The 18,459-nt window shown below is 37.5% G+C and overlaps 1 protein-coding gene across 2 annotated transcripts in view; it reads right to left on the reverse strand.

Moving 5' to 3' along the window:
- The window catches only part of GPC3 (glypican 3), a 658,140-nt gene that overhangs the window by 212,957 nt on the left and 426,724 nt on the right, over positions 1-18,459 (reverse strand). For both annotated transcript variants that reach the window (XM_080652923.1, XM_080652922.1), the window contains exon 3: positions 3,516-4,210. In XM_080652923.1, the coding sequence (XP_080509049.1) occupies positions 3,516-4,210 (695 nt within the window). The remainder of the gene's footprint in view (positions 1-3,515; positions 4,211-18,459) is intronic.

Below are 18,459 nucleotides of genomic sequence, written 5' to 3' on the forward strand. Positions count from 1 at the left end.
ATTAAACATTCTGGGACTTAAAAATAAGTTTATGCAAAACTCATTGTCCATTTGGCACTTAGAAAATTGTAATAGAAAGAGTACTAGACTGGGGCTTAGTGAGTACTTGCCATGTGCCTCAAACTTTGCCACGTACTTTGAACCTATCATTTTAATTAATCCCATAAAGCGACCCCATTTTATAGATGAGGAATCTGAGGTCCTAACTTTGCCATTAACTACTATTCACTTCCAAACAAGGAGATAAGGCTTGCTCCAAAGGGAGTATCATAAACAACTGGGGCACTGTTTAAATAACACATTCTCTGGCCTCTCCACAGACTTATGGTATCAAAATCCTCACGGTGGACTCTAGGAATCTGTTTAACAAGTTCCCCAGGTGATTGTGATGGTAAGCCAAGTTTGCAACCTGGATGTTTTACAAGGCCCCAACATTTACTTGCATGCATTCACTTGGTAGAATTTAAAACTATCTAATGGAAAATGAAAGCACTAATAGGTCATACTTATAAAAATTTAACAGTTCCATATTCACTTAGAAGAGCGAAATGCCATTCATAATCTGTGGTACATGGTAGCCACCAAAACAACTGGGTAAAATCGTTATATGGCAAACCTCATGGCATAACTTATAGCTAGCTAAAAGGCTTGTCCCAAAAGAGCTCAGGAAGAACATATTATCAAAGACGTCTCTCACTACAACTTAATCTCAAGTAGGACTGACTGGCAAGGTTTTACATATTAACACAATAGAAAAGTCAGGATGTTATAGAAAAATCTCATTCATGCTTTAGTTTTAAAATCAGTTTTTGCTTTGGGGCATTCGGTGGATTTGTTAACATGAATAGAGTTCTGCAGTCTATTCAGCCCTCACTTACCCTATCCCCCTATAAATGGTCCAGCCCTTCTCTGACCCATAGAGAATATGGGCTAGATCACACCTGGTCAATGATTTCCCCATTCCCAGCATTTGGTATAAATTACTTAGAGTTGGTGATCATAAAACATTAACAAGGCAGAGTTCACATATGCTTTCTGGTCTAGTTCAGGCATCCCTGGTCTAGTTCAGCTCTCATAACCAGCTGGAAGCTGGGGGCAATCAGACCTTTAATGGCCAAAACAGAAAGGGACTGCTTCACAGAGCACCTCTTCACAACCAAGAACTTTCTTCCTAAATGATAATGAAATGAAATGTACTCCCTCTACGCATTTGTACACACACACACCTGTGCACCTAAAATATAGCAGGTTTGGCAACCTAAAATAGCTATCCAATTTAAGTTCACAATGTTTTTGCAAAATCCTAATGGAGCTTTTAGAATGAAAGCCTGGGACAGTCTAATGGGAGACAGACGTATGGTGGAAAGAGCACTAGTTAGACTGTAACAGCAGAAGACCTTGGATTCTACTTCTGGTTCTTCCATTAATCATATAATTTTGGGCAAGTCTCCATGGAATTTATTTCTTCATTTGTAAATCAGTGGAATTGAACTAGATAATCTCTCACAATGCTTCCAACATTTACATTATAGTGAAATGTTGATTATGGTAAAATTTATTCAGTTGCATGTCTGTCAGTCAACTAGACTGACCTTTTCAAGATTTAAGAACTATGTCTTAAATAACTTTGAATACCCAGCACCTGACAAAGTGCCATGAGCAAAACAGATGCTCAATAAAAGTTAATTAAATAAATCTTATGCCTGGAGCCTGATCAAAACCATGTACTTAATTCCTTATCAGCTATCAATTTTGTTGCTGTCAAGTGACCAATATCAGAGGCAAACTTAAGATACTCCTATACCCTGTTTTTAATATTGTCTCATTATTTTCCCTCTTATTGAAGACATTTCCACACCCCTGGCACATAGCGTCTGACACATAGTGAGCCCTCAATCAATATAAGATTAATGAACATGTGAATGTGCTAACTTTAAATTTTTCTAGTTCTGTGAGATTTACTTTTGCATAAGGCCTTAGAATCTGGTCTTGAATTATAAAGCGGTCAAGGGAATAATTAGTCATCAAAGAACATTATAGTTAGATAGGACATTTCTGTTCATTTTACTATAAAATATTTTCTTAGCAAATGTGTTTTAAATGGCTATCATTGTAAATGGGACAATTGGAGCAGCTCCATAAGTAGCATCATTTCTGTTCTCCCTCCTACTTTAATTCACCAAAGAAACCAATTACCCCTATCATTTTCCAGAACTTAAAGACAAGGTTAAATGGCCCAATCTGCCCTACATATTCTGGGTAAACAATGGCTTAGAGTACATAACAGTTGCACTGCTTAGAAGCTAAGAGTTTAAGTCAACCAAGCTTATGTTTGAATCCCAGTTTCCCCCACCTTTACTTAACTAGCTTTGAGATCTTGGGCTAGGTATTTAAACACTCTAAGCTTCATATCCTCTTGTGTAAAATGGGGACACTATTAAGGCCTATCTCATGGATTACTGTGAAACAACATGCAAACTGGCCATCAGAGCAACTGAAATGTAGTAGGAGGTCAACAATGGTAGGGTATTAGACGATTCTGTCACCACCTTCCACAAAGCTGGTAGCATTCAGGAATCATTCACCACCACCTTATTGGGATCTGGCTAGTAGCTCCTGGCTATATATTCTGCTCTACACTGTAAAGTGGGTGCCTCGTGTGGTTCTGAATGTATGCACTCTAGCTTAGTAGATGTAATGTAACTAACAATGTGGAACTGAAACAAAGCAAATTGCTGCTTCACTTGCAGAACTATCCCATCACAAATCCCATAACAAATCCCATCAGGCTGTCATATAATCAAGACTGTAAAACAACAACAACTTTGAGAACATGTTTGGCTCGCTTATGTTCTTATGTAGTTTTAATTAGTGGGTTCTAGCTAAGTCTCCCGAGCTTAAAGTCATTACTTAAAATGGTAATGTGATATATATGATTAAGAATATGAGAGTGAAATCAGAATAAAAAAATCAGTGATAACCTAATTAAACAAAGATCTAATCAATTTCTGAATTATGGATTTTCCACTAACTATAGCTGGGTACCCTTGGGCAAGTTACAGTTTTATTGGGCTTTAGTTTCATAATTTATAAAATGAAGATAATAGCTCCGACCTCAAAGGGCTATCATGAAGATTATGATAACTGGCAACAATGGTATTAATAGCTAATATTTACTGAAGACTTACCATGTACCAGGCACATGCTAAGTGCTTTAATATGTTATTCCTTGTGAAAAATATATTATTTTTATCCCTATTTTATAAATCAGAAATATGAGGCTCATAAAGACAAAATGATTCACCCAAGTTCCCACAGCAAAATTCAAAGCCAGGCATTATGACTCCATAACCTGTGGTCTCAATGTGCTGCCTAACTATGTGAGGTCATTCAGTCTCTCATCTCTTTCAAACTCTGATCTTTTTCTCACTTATCTCTAACAGCACCTGCCACTAGCCAGGCTGTCCCCTCCCAATAGGACCCAGTTCCTCTGAAAACTATAGACTGGTACTCACGGTGGTGGTCAGCTTCCCTCCATTCTTCTGGACATATTGGATGGAATCATGGATCGTCGAAAAGAGTCCAAGCAGTACGTTTTCCATGTCATAAATTCTGTACATGCCATTCACCAGTTCTTCAAGAGACAGAATGTATTCTCTCCAGTACTTGTCAATCTCCACCACACCTGCCATACAGCCTTGCATAACCACATTGCAGTAGCCACCACAAGGCTTAACCATCATCAGTCCTTGACAGTAAGAGCAGTACCACATTCTGGTGAGCATTCGGCCACAGTCCTTACTAAACTTCAGGTGATCAGTTGTGTTGATCACTTCGATTCCAAGATTCAGAGCCTGGAGGAAGATCCTAGTAACTTGCAGTGACTTGGAAACTTGGGTCATAATAAGCTTGGGGAAATTCCCAAATACTTTCAGGTCACGCCTTGCACTACGGAGGCACTCATTGATGTCTAAGGCTGACTCAGGCAGGCCTGGGTTCATCAACTGGGTATAGATAACTGGAAACAGGCTATCAAATAGTTCATTGACCATGTCATCCACGTTGATGTCAGAACCCAGGATGTAGAGAGACACATCGGTAAAAAATTCACCTACAAACTCAAAAGCTTGTGGGGTCAGGCTCGCATAGTTGTTTTTGAACATGGCATTGGTGTAGTTCTTGGCATGGCGAACAACAATTTCAAAGGCCTCTGTAAAATAAAAAATAGAAAAATGTCCACAAATTAAAGCATGAAAATCCAGTGTGTAATTGAATTAGCAATTTCTCTATTGCTGTGGTGAGTAAGGTACCATTTGCCTTAAATAATTGACTCATATTGCCTCAACTTCTGCAGTTGCCGGCTCCTATAAATCAATTTTCCTTTCTGAATATAAAGTCTAAACCCTGATGTGTACATAAATTCTTAAACACACTAATTATATTTCAAATGACAAAAGGCAGGATTCAGTTAACATTTCGGCATCTCTTGAAAATACTGATTAAAAATAAGCTAAATGAGAATTTATTTTTCTTTATCTCATTGATTTATTTAGTTAAAAATGTCTTGTATTTCAAGCCATTTCATTTTTGGACAGAGATAAATATTTGACAACAACCCATATATTATATAAACTCACATAATAATTTAGGCCTGTTCAGTCCTGAAGGAGAGGCAAATTCTTAGCCAGAAATGAAAACGATCACAAATTTAATCATTTTTGGTAGACTTTTCTCTAGATAACTTTAAAGAGAGCTATCTAATAGATTGCCAGATCTGGAAATGGAACATATCCTTTAAATGGGTATCTGGATGGAAAAAAAGCAATCCATGCATTTATCCATATATTTGAAATTGAAAACAACACCTCTGGTATTTGAAAGGTGAACATCTGGATTTATAATTGCTAAGCTTCTTTGGTAAGTTCGGCTTCCACGTAGCTCAGAAGCTTTATCTATTCTTCAAAAGCTACGAATTCAGGATTACATCTGCTTCCCTTGGCATAAGACCCAATTAGTGTCATTGGTTTGAGAGAGAAAGTAGTCATGTTACCATCTCATTTTCTTCAAACTGAAACACTCCAGACATAAATTATTCCAAATATTCAGAGTTCTACATTTGTATGAGGGAAGAGAAAATAACTAAAATAATAGGTTTTTCAAGAAATAAGTTTGAAAACGAACAACATAACCAACTTTCCTGAGACATTTAAAATTAACTTAGTACTTTCTTTCATTTCCTTCCAAAGTGCAAAGGTCCATGACAGATGTACTCCAAATGATGCCAATTCATGAGGCTTGAAAAATCAAATTATTACCACTTTTAGACTACTAGAGAGACTATATACTCCAACAGTTCCTTGGGATCAGTTAGTCCAGCATCTCAGTCATCTATGGCAGAAGTGATGTCTAGGTTGTGCCACCACCATCTGCCCCAGATCACTCACAAGGTAGAATGTGCTTGCTAGATTATTCCCTTGAGCTTATGACTTGCCCTGCAATGTTGAGCAGATGCCAATGCAATTCCACTAGCTTCCAAGCCCACTTGAGAAAGTTAATCTTCATTTCAATCAATTGCTATATGTTCATATGTTTGTTTTGCTTTGTTTAGATCGTCACGCAATTCCTGGAAAGTTTATCTATCTTATAACAATCTCTTCCTAACCCCATATGCTACTTTTCTCTCAAACATTGAATCTAAAGGTTTAATGAGGCCAAGAGATCATCTATCCTCAAACAAAGGATCTGCCAATGAATTATTTTAAATCATCAGAAACATGGAGATTTAAAACTACTCATTCATTTTTTAAATAATTTTTTTATCTATTGATTTTGAGAGAGAGAGAGAGAGAGAGAGAGGGAGAGAGAGAGAGAGAGAGAGAAGAGAGGAGGGGGAGAAAGAGAGAACCGGTTTTGTTGTTCCACTTATTTATGCATTCATTGGTTGATTCTTAAGGTGCCCTGATCAAGGATCAAACCCGCAACCTTGGCATATCAGGATGATCCTCTAACCAACTGAGCTACCTGGACAGGGCATACTCATTCATTTAAATTTTAACTAGCAATCATTTATTTTATATATCAGGCTCTGTGCAAGGTACTAGGCATATATAAATGCTAGGTAGATGGAGATAAATGATACACCATCCTTGTATTAAAATGCTCACAAGCTATATGGTTTAGCATTTACAAAGCATTTCTAAGTATATTATAATCTCTACTTTTTGCAACAACTTTATGATTTGGTATTGCAATCCCCATTTTATAGAGGATGAGATTGAAACTCAGCAGAGTTTAAGCCCTGTCTCAGAGTCACACAACTGCAAAGGAGAAGTAATCAACTCAGACTAGTTTCTCTCAGTAATGGTTACACTCTAGCTGCCCTCGGCCACATAGCCAACATACATAATTTCAAAAAACCTTTGTAGAAAGTTAAGTTCTTTTTTAAGCTCATTATTTTTCCATTGGCTTCTTTTTTTAATTCTTTATTGGTTAAGGTATTACATATGTCTCCTCACCCCCCTAGTGTCTGTGTCCATTGGTTGTGCTTATATGCATGCATACAAGTCCTTTGGTTGATCTCTAACCCCTCCCTTTACCCTCCCCTGCCTTCCCTCTGAGGTTTGATGGTCTGTTCGATGCTTCTCTGTCTCTGGATCTATGAACAAAAATAGAATCATTGGCTTCTTCTTTATGAATGGAAATGTATTAGGATAAATTGCAGCCCAAAGACCAACAAAGCAGAGTCATACTTACAGCTTTGCCTTGGGAAAGCCTGAGGTAAGAGATCTGTAGATCTCAATCATCTAAGTTACCCCAAAATGAATTCACTACAAGGCACATTTCATCTCTAGCACAGGGCATTGGTTCTCTAGTGTGCAAAACATATGACAGTGAAATTCCATAGACTATACTGCCATAACTTTTTTTTTAAGTTTCTGTTACTAACACTGTTGGATCAACAGAAAAAAATTACAAAAGATCATGAAATCTTCTGCAGAAAGAATTAACAACAGCACATACTGCTGTGGGAAAAGGAGCTAGGGTTTGATATCTAACCTGAAGCTCACATATCTCCCTGCTTCAACTTTCACAGCTCAGAATCCATTTAGCACATCTCTAGGTGTTGCCCATCCCCCTTAATTCTATATCACTAGGCAACAGACCAAACCATAACCACTCAAGCAAAGACTCCTTGGGGACTTATAGGAGCCAACACTAGATGAAAAAGGATGCTCAGTTTGAGGTTGGCAACTTGAGGTTTAATGGAATGAAGCCAAGGGCTAGAATTACTGCAAGGAAGTTCAGCTCATTGATATTTTGGTCAGATAATATTTATAATCTTAGGGCAGGGGAGGTTTTCCTCTGTCTTTTTCCTGGGAAGTGGTCAAGAGCTATGTCCAGGAAAATTTGGAACAATGTAAAATCAGAGATACTATGAAAACTTAGCCACTAAAAAGAAAATATTCTAATTTTTGTTTTATAATATAAATATAAATGATACAGAAAATAGGTCTAATAAAGTGAATTAATATATATCCAAATATAGCAAGGTTTCTATATTTGCAGATGTCCTCATTACCATCCTGGTCACCACTGTTTGGACATACTTTAGCATTGTTAACATCCTCCATAAATTATGGTACTCAAAAATGAAAACAATTCTCCAGATGTAGTTTGATATGTCAAGTGTGCAATCAGGCTAGTTACTCCCTCTAAATGGTTCAATAACTTCTTCCCCTGCCCAGAACATAGAGCCTATCACTGTAGCAAAATGACCATCCTTAGTATTTGGTGCAGATGTTTCTGTAATTCAAACCTAGACAGAAAAAAAATGTGTTTTCATGGGCCTTTTTGGTAGAAGACTGGATATTTTTTAAAAGGATAGTATACTTGTGGTTGGAAATAGGAATAAATGAACTAGTGGGTTTCCATAAGCCCTTAAGAATAAGGTAGTCTTTATAGAAGTAGGTTACTTTTTTCAAGGTAGTTTTTCAGCATTGTAAGAATGGAAAATACTTTATAAGAACTCTTTAATTCCTAGGATGAATGCAACACCATGGGTTGGGCTCAAAAATAGTCCTTGTTTTCCAGCATAGGTACCTTAATTGGAAAAGAAAACGGAAAGTATGAAGTACCTACAATGTACATATCAGGATCTGTAATAAATTTGCTCACGTGTCCTCTCATTTAACTTTAACAAAACCATATGTGTTTGGTATTATTTTTATTTGACTGGGGAAGAAGCTGAGGCCCAGACAAGTTAAGTGACTCACACAAGTTAACACCTCTAGTTAAATGCTAGGGCCTGAATTTGAATGTAGATCAGTCTAACATCAAGGCCCTTGCTAATTCTACAACATAATTCATCATTGAAAACTCGTTGTTGGGAAATTCTAGTCTTAGCTCCAACATATAAAGAGCTTGGAAGTCATCATTCCCATCCTCAACAGCAAAACAATAGCTGAATAAACTGAAAATCAATTATTTTCCTTAGACCCTTCAGGGGATTGATGTCACAGGTGAATTTCCACTCTGACATCTGGGAAGACAGACAAATTACAGAGAATTATGGCTGAGATCAGCTTACTCAAAGCAGAAGCTGCTGGAGTCATAAACTAGTATGAACACTTAACTGATAATTTTGACAAACTGAAAGAAGCTGAATATGGACTAGCTTGAGAGTTAAAAATTCCTGGATCCCCCACACTTCCATAGGATTGATCTCCAGAAAACAAGTTCTCATGGTAAAGATCTAAGAAAAATCTCCTTGTTTTTCTGGCAGGGGGAAGAGAAAAGTAATAATTTAGAAATATACCATGAGCATTCTCCATAAGAAATGCCTGTCTAAGGAGAAAAACTTTATCAAATTCTAATACCTAGAAGGACAGTTAAAGGTCTTAATCCTCCTCTAGCCTTCCTATCACACCTAAAGGGAAGAAAAATGAGAAAAACATATAAACGTCACAGCCCAAGAACTTTGGCCCACTAAAAACTAAGGTTAATCATAAGATTATAGACCATTTCCACTACCTCCATATCTTACCACCCCAAAGACACAAGAAAGAAGTCTTAGGAAAACTCCAAAACTCCAAAACAACAGGTAAGGAAAAAATAAATAAAACAAGGACATCGGGGAAAACTAAAGCCTCGGCAACCTATAGCTACAGAAAACATTAAGTAGCCCAACTTCTGGTCAGATTAACATAAAACTTGACACTGAAAGTCTAATTACTTCGGTTCCTATTACTCAATAATATATCTTGTCTTTCAACAATTACAGGCTATGCTAAAAGGCAAGCAAAAGTTTGAAGAGATAAACCAATGATCAGGATCATACTAAAATATAGCACAGACTTTAGACAGGGGAAATAACTATTACAGATATGTTAAGGATTCTAATGGAATAAGTGGACAGCATACAAAAACAAAAGGATAATATAAATACAGGGGTGGGCAAAGCAGGTTTACAGTTGTATTGTATTAATAATATAATAATAAATAATATTATAAGAATAAATTATTTCACATACAACTGTAAATCTACTTTTGCCAATTCCTGTACAGAGATGGAAAATGTAAAAAATATCAAAAGTAAATGCTAACAATAAAAAACACAAACAAAAGTGAAATATGCCTTTCATGGGCTCATCAGCATACTAGAAAGAATCAGTGGGATTAAAAAACTGCCAAAAGAAACTTTCCAAACCAAAATGGAGAGAGTAAAATAAGAATTAAAAAAAAAAAAAAAAAACAGAAAAGAATATCCAAGAATTGTGAGACAAATTCAAAGGTATAAAATGTATGTAATTGCAATTCACCTCCCATTCATGACCCCACCCCCCTGTTGTCTGTGTCCATTGATTAAGCTTATATAAGGGGGGTGGGGTCATGAATGGGAGGTGGGGGGTAAAGCGGGAATAAGGACACATATGTAATGCCTTAATCAATAAAGAAATTAAAAAAAAAGAGAGGATGCAGTAGAAGAAATATTTGAGGTAATGTCCAAAAATTTCACAAAATTCATAACAGACATGAACCACAGGTCCAGGAAGCTCAGAGAATAACAAGTAGATTGAATACCAAAATACTTACTCCTAGGCATATCATATTCAAACTACAGAAAGATAAAGAAAACATATTCTAAGAAGCCATGGGGGAGGAAACTATCTTACCTATCAAGGAACAGGGATAAGAATGACATTTAACATCTAGTCAGAAACTATGCAAGCGAGAAAAGAGAGAAGTGAAATATTTAGTGCTGAAAGAAATCACCAACCTAGATTTCTGCTTCCAGAAAAATTATCATTGTAAAGGGAAGAAGAAATAAAGAATTGATCAGACAAAAAAAAAATAATTGCAAAAAAATGTTAAAAGCAGCTTTTCAGGGAAATTATATAGATCAGGAAATTAGAAAGAAAGAGAGAGAGAGAAAGGAGGGAGGGAGCGAAGGAAGGAGGAAGGGAGAAAGAAAGGGAATGAGAGAGGAAGGAAGGAAGGAAGGAAATCAGAGAAAGAATTAATAAAGGTAAAATGAAATCTTTTGTTATAAGGTACCCACACTATCAGTGAGGCAATACAATATAGTTAGTTGAAAGTGGACTTCAGATAGTTAAAAATATATATTACAAAATTTAAGAAAAACACTACAATTTTTTCAAAAAGAAATATAATTGATATGCCAAGAGAGGAGAAAAACTGGAATAAAAAATAGTTCAGTTAAAACCAGAGAAGCCAGGAGGAGTGGAGGAGGGTTGGGGGACTTGGTGAAGGAGGTGAAGGAATCAGAAGTGCAAATTAATAGTTACAAAATAATCATGGGTATGTAAGTAAAGCATATAACTATGTATGGTGACAGTTGGGCTACTGGAAATATAAAGGGTAAAGTTATAAAGTATATGGTTGTCTTGATGGAGCCAGTGACTAGAACCATAGTGTTAACTCACTCCCTCTGTTTTTCTCCCAATCTGCTTTGACATTTCTTTCATGAGTTAGGGAGTTTTAACACAACAATAGATGCCATATGGCATCAATGTAATTTTAATTGGAAAAACCACCAGAAAAAGTTAATGGACCAAAACACACAAATAGATAACACATTTCAATGTTATTTTTGAATAATCATTTTTTTTTAAATCAGCCACATAAAACTGGCAAGATTAGCCCTGGCCAGCGTTGCTCAGTGGCTAGAGCATCGGCCTGCACACCAAAGGGTCTCGGGTTTGATTCCTGGTTAATGGCGGGTACCTGGTTCTGGGTTCTATCCTCAGTCTGTTGGTGCACTCGCAGGAGGCAACCAATCGGTATGTCTCTCTCACATCAATGTTTCTCTTGCTCTCTCCCTCTCCCTTTTCCCCCCCTCCTTTCTACTTTCTGAAAATCAATGGAAAATAGATCCTCCGGTAAGGATTTTTTAAAAAAAGATAAGATTAGGTTGTAGGAAATGCACCCCACCCCTTATTTTCTAGAATAGTTCATACAGAAGAGAATAAAAGTGTTGCTCCAACTTCTGTTTCATTTTTCTGGCATTTTATGTTCCACATGAATTTAACTAGAATTGAGCAAGCTTGGAAATAAGTTGCTATTAAATATAAGCCATTTATTTGTGCAGACCCATGACCAGACTATAAATGTATGTAGTCTTACTTTTTAAGTTTCACATACTAGGCTTCTAAATACCAAGGTACATCAATTAGAAATTTAAACAAAATTGTGAAATAAATATTTTTCAAGGCTACTACATGTATCATTTCATTGATAGGTAGACAGACAGACTAATAGATAGGACAACAGAGTGATAGATATTTTCCCCTAAGGTACTACAGACCAGAGAAGACAATTAAAAATTATTCGCTCACCCTGGTCGGTGTGGCTCAGTTGGTTGAGCATCATTCCATGCACCAAAAGGTCACCAGTATGATTCCCAGTCAGGTCAGGGCACATACCCAGGTTACGGGTTCAATCCCCAATTGGGTGCATGTGGGAGGCAACCAATCAAATGTTTCTCTCTCTCCCTCTCTATCATCAATAAAAATATATTTTAAAAAAACATTCACTCAAAGGATTCTCAGAAATAAAAAATAAGTATCCATACTGGAATAAGTATCCATAAATAAGTATCCATAAGTACCAATTTTTGGAAAATTTGCGACCCTGTAACAAGTTGACCACCCCTTTGCTCCAATAGCCCAATTAGTTCTTATTTACCTTCCATTCATTTTTCTGAAAAAAAAAAACAACACTAGTTTTTTTAACCTTCTAAACACTGTGATTCATGTGTCCAATCATTTTTCCATTTTTACATTTGTTGCTAAAAAGCACAGACCAAATTTATGGTCTACCTCTATCAATCATAGTAAACTTCATGTCATGTATTATGTGTCATAACCTTAGATCATACTTTCCTACCTGTATTTTCCCCTTTCCCTGATTGTTTCTATGTATTTTAGTTGCATTATATCTTGCTTTTATTATGTGCACTTTTGTAGAGTACTTTACATTTTTGGGGGGGTCAAGGTAGGATAAAAATGAATAGGAAGGTGTATAAATTAAGTGGAAAGAAAGAGGAACTCTATCATTTCAAGACAAAACATTGGTTCAATAGTATTCTTATGAGTTTGAGCAGCAACTAAAATATTTGTATTCATAAATGGCCATACCCTTGTCAGTGACTCATTAGCAGCCTAACATTATTTTTCCCACCAGTTGTCAGGGCCTGAGGTTGAATCTGCATACGTGATTCTTCGAAAATCTTTTATCTTCTGATCCATTTACCATATCTTTAAAATTTTGGTCAGATGTATGCAATAACTTTAAGATTAGGTAGGCACTAATAAGTCCAGCTTAATCATGGCTCACAAAATGTCTGTTTTCACATTAGATTCAGGAACAAGCCACCCTTGTGAAATCAGGACAGTGGCTAAATAGAAGAATGCTGGGAACCCTAGACAATGACTTATTTCTAAAATTGATAAAACTTTATTTTAAGAAAAAATTGTCTTACAGAAGCCAATGGGGTTTAGGAACTCATTTTACTGTGGACACACTGAGAGGCAAAGACTTGGCAGGAAGGTATCACCACATTGACTCCAGCAAATTCAATGGCAGATGGGAAGGGGTAGAAAACCAACAAAGGTCAACTATGTGTTTTTTTCTTGAACTCGTCAGAAGTAGGAAACATTTTACCTTTAACAAATTGCTTTTCATACTATCAACTTTATAAAATAACTTTTGCTCCCACATTGGAAGTGAGTTGTGTATGTGTGTTATATGTATATGTGTCTGGTATTAGTCTATGTGAGGGAATTGGGTGAATATCTAGGATTAAGTTAGAACCTGGCAAAGCAAGTCAGCTGGTAGAAAAAATCATAATGTGACGCTGTAGACATTTCTGATGAACCTGGGCATTACAGTCCCTGTTTCTCTCAGTTTTCTCTCAAGTGCCATCACAATACTGAAGCAACAACTATAATTTGTAATTATGACTTGACTGTTGAATAGTATGATAAATTCTGATGGCTTCACAAGAAGTCTGTAATGTTTACATGCAGAAGGGGAAGTGGTTCACAATTTATTGAACATCAAGCACCTAAAGAATTCTTCCTTCTGGAAGAATTTGAGAGTAATTAAAATGTGACTCCATGTATCTTCTCATGAATCAAACTTTTCTTCCTTCTTCCAGCAGGTATTTGACAATCTCTTTTTGACACTGCTTTTGTTTAAGAAGAAAATTGTTGTCATTTATCCAATAATATAGTGTGTACATACCTGATTACTGCCTATAATTTCTCTCTTCCTTCTTACCCCACATCACCTCCTTTTCTCCACCTTAATTTTTGGATGAAGAACCAATTTTACTGACAACTAGAATGGTGAGATGCAGTAGAAAAATAATATAGTTGACCTGCCTAATGTTTCTAGGCCCAAATTAATTAATTGGTATCTATTTGCACTAAACCAGCTAAATCCTTGGACTTGGCTGCTACCTGAATTCTGGCCTATAGCAATTATTGTGGGCTTCAGCAGATATCTGAAAGGCCTACAATCTTAGTGCAAATTCAGAGAAATGAGTTAGAGAAACATCTCTTTTATTAAAAATATTGTATTTGTTTATAAAAGGGAAAACATTTCTTAAGACATAACTATATAAGGGGCATGCAACAGTTCCTTGTAGTAAGTGCTTAATGCCATGAATGCAAGAGCATACCACCCTCCTTTGACAAAGGAGTGACACTGCTGGTCATAAGGACAGTCTGGATTATACCGTAAAACAACATTAATGACTAAGGACCTAATGAAATTTGAGCCTCGGAACAATCTTGAACAGTTGATTATTTTAACAAAATGTGAAAATGGGTTTAAAAGAAAGTTATAAAAATGGAGAGCCAGGAATTGAAATAACCCCAGAATTGTAACCTGGATGAAGAGATGGTGGGGTCAGAAAAACAAGCAACCACTCCCACAAATACAAATACTTGATTCACCTTTCCATTTTATGTAGCTTGAGTACCTCTGGCAACTATCACATGCAATACTAAGATCTATGAAAGACTCTCAGGTTCTGAGCTAGAAATAGGAAGCAAGCCACTTTGGGATATATTGGTTACTTAGTAGCATCACAGATATGGACATTTTTTGCTGCCATTTGTCCCCAAGCTTCTAACAAACTACAAGTCGTTATTTGTAGAAGACCCAAGCCCACAATTTTAGAACTCTCTTTGGCAAACCTCTGGCAGCCTTGCCACTAATCTCCCCATTGCTATTGCAGATAAGGGGTGGGGGGAAACTGAGCACAGGATTTTCCTCATAGCAGGATGTTTTTCCTTTATTTTCTAGTAGTTGCAACCACAATAGGTCACAATGGATTTCCTTCCTTTTAACTTCTCCATCCCTCACCCTCACAAACTCAACTTAGTATTTAATTCTGGGAGGGAATGGGGGAAGTGGGTGAATCAATTGATGTTCCATCAGGACAGAAGGACAAGGGACAGTATAAACTCTCAAGGTTCAATCCCTGTGAAGGGACCATCTGTGGAAAATAAAATTCAGCTGTTGGCCTGACCAGCTCCATTTATGTCTTCTTCTGGTATATTGACATTTTCTGGGTTCAAAGATACCATTTAAAAATAATGCTTGTAATGATCTGAGGTCTAAAGTGGCTTTCTGCCAAAAGGACCTTTGCCACAGTGCTACATTCAAGAGTGCTTATTTTAAACTAGAGGCCCGGTGCATGAAATTCATGCACTGGAGGAGGGGTCCCTTAGCCCGGCCTGCCACCCCCTCACAGTCCAGGAGCCCTCAGGGGTGGGAGGCGACCTGGTGATCAGGGTAAAGTGACACCCCCATCACACCTCTGCTGCTGCCACTGCCAGCAGTGCAAGCCTCGGCCAGCACTGGTTACCTGAGCCTCAGGTGGCCCTGGATGGCTGGGCAGCTGCTATCCAAGGCTTGCCTGCACCTCGGGCTGTCCCTAGGCGGCTGGGGGGGCAGAGGGGACTGGGGGACTCTGGAGGTAGGCACCCAGGCAGGGCTGAGGGGACTGGGCACTGCCACCTTGTGGCTATGGGCGCCACCATCTTTGAGGGCGTGGCAGTCAATTAGCATATTCCCTCCTTATTGGCTGTGGGCGCTGCCATCTTTGTGAGGGGTCAGTTAGCATAGACACTCTTTATTAGATAGGATGGGCATTTTAAAAATGGTCCATTGCTGTAATTGGGCAATGTGCTTAGAAAAATCTGATTCTGAGATTGGGCATTTTAAAGAAAAATCTCTCAAGTGTAAATTACAGTTGCTTTCCTTAAAGGGGCCTTCTGAACTTGTTGCTTAGCACTTTCCTTATGCCTGGGGGTCCTCTGTGTGGGCCTGGAGGCAGCCCCAAATCTAGTGAAAAGGAAGACACAGCACAGTTGCAGTATGTCCTCTGCTGACCTCACTGGTCTCAGCCTTGCTATAAATTCCAACTCATGGCATCTAAAACAGTGGAGCTGACAATACTGAAAATTATATCTGTTTAAAAAAAGATGAGGGAACCCCTCAAAATGTTATTATCCCAGTTTGAGACATGTGCCACAAAAAGAAGAATTAAAATTCAAGTCTGTCATTTTCCAAAATCTGTCTGTGGAAGTCACTAAGACTAATGCCTCTTGCCCAGAATGACAAACCAAATTAGGGAAATGAAGTTTTCTATTTTTCCTAAAGCTCTCAATTCTTTGGGCAGGGAGGGGGAAAGGAAATATTGGTTCCGTGTGGTCCCAGCATACCACCAGTGTTTCAATGGAATATTAATGTATGTAAATGATGTTCAAATCACTCCTGTAAGAGACTCATAATTAGCCTGCCCAGTTCCTATGCTAATTTTTTAAGCTTTTCAGAACTGTTTAGATCTGTTTTTACTGCAGAACAAGCTATCATATGCTCACAAATTATAACATGCCTCTCTTCCTTCTGTCCCTTCCCTCCTCCTCTATTAAAATTTCAGTCTTCTTTCCATGTGCCTCTCAAACAAATGCCAAGTGGAGGCCAACGAATGTGGCCATAAAGAGAGAGAGAAAAAAAGAAAAGTTTGTCTGCCATTTTTCAATGCTTGCTAAAGTACAATGGTATACAGCATATTTTTTTTAGCTGAAGGGTTATAGGGGTCAGTTCACACACTGGCTTGCCATCTTGTTTCCACAAAATGAGATGTCAGATGAGAAAGTTATTTATCGGAGCAGATGTATGTCAGTATTGATCATAAAGAAAGCTGCTCGTAAATCCTGCCAGCACATACCAACACCAAGAAAAAAATCTGTTAATGACAAGCAACCTAGTGAAGAGATTCACCATGATTTGTCCCCACTTAGTTGGAGTTGTGTCTCTTTCACCAGCTCATTTTGGCGATGTTATCATCATAGTCCATCCCTCCATAAATGCTATGTGTCCTTTTTTTTAAAAAAAAAAAAAAACTAAAATGAAAGTTCTTTTTTTTTTTTTAATAAAATTGCCATGGCGCCCTGGCCAGGTGGCATCCCTGGAGCTAGTGTTGATATTGATTGACAATCCAGGTTGAGTATCATTGTCAGCAGACTGGAGCTGTAATGATTAAATAAAAACAATAATGACAACATAAGTACAACTGCTATCTGTATAGTGCATTCATTTGGACTAGTCTAAGCCCCTTACATTTATTCACTCATTTAATCCTCACAACCACCTTATGAGATAGGTATTATTATTATTCCCATTTTATAGATGAGAAAACCGAGGCTTAGAGAGCAGCAGTAACTTGCCCAAAGCCACGCAACTAGTAAGCTGTGCAGAGCTGGAATTCCAAGCGAGGTCCATTTGGATCCAAAGCCTGAACTCTTTAATCACCCCTCTCTAATGCTCAATATAGGAGACTAGATATTCTCCTTGGAAAGGAGAGGGGAAGGTAGTTGCAAATGGTGTATTCACTATTACTAAAATTTCAAGTATCAAAAAGAGAGCATGAGATTTTAATTTTATTCTGCAGAATTTGTGATAGAGACAGAGGGAGTTAATTAGCTGGAGGATGCAGAAATACTGGCTTCCAGGAAACCCCATTATGTCTGGAGTTGAGTATAAATTTCTCCCAGGGGTGGACTTACATCAACCAAGCAATGTTTAAAATAAAAATAAAAAATACACAGGATTTGGATACTCAAAACTCAATTTTGACAATGTCCCAGATTGATTGAACCCATACTAACAAACACTCCAAAGACTAATGAATCAAAGCTGACTGACAGTATACCAATTTATAGTAATAAATATAATTCACAAAATGACAGATCCTCACATAATCTCCCCCATGGGTAAATAACATGGGAAGTCAAATTATTCATAACTTGCTTAATAAACATGAATCAATGTATACTCAAGTTATAATATTTGAATGTTTAACGATGGCATCATGTTAAAATGTATCTCTATAAATAGGATATTACAGTAACACATTACAATAATAGCTAACACTTATTGAGGAATTACCATGTACCAGGCACTGTGATAAATATATAAATTATCTTCTTTTCACAAAAGCCCTAAGTGGTAAGCGCCATTATTAAAATTCCCATGTTACAGACAGAAACTGGTGCTTTGAAAGGTATAGCTACTTGCCCAAGGTCATAAAGCTGGGGAGTGGTAGGCATGAGATATGAATCAGTCTGATTATGGGCCCTTATTCATAACCACATTGCTACATTGCCTCTGTGCCCAGTCCAGATTCATACAAGGCAGTCTCTCTCCTGGGCAGAGTGGGATGATCAGTGCTACTATCTTTCTCTGTAACTTTCTTCTTTTTATCTACTTTCATAACCCACAGCCCCCAAACTCACCCCCTGACTGACATATTCTTTCTTCAACTGTGTTAACACTGCCAATCAGTCTACTGTCTGGTCTTTTTTTCCCTAGGAGCCATTATTAAATCTGCCTGTTTCTGTCTCAGCCTTACTCTCTCTCTTC

Source organism: Plecotus auritus (genome assembly GCF_963455305.1).
Source record: "Plecotus auritus genome assembly, chromosome: X".
NCBI classification, from domain to species: Eukaryota; Metazoa; Chordata; class Mammalia; order Chiroptera; family Vespertilionidae; genus Plecotus; species Plecotus auritus.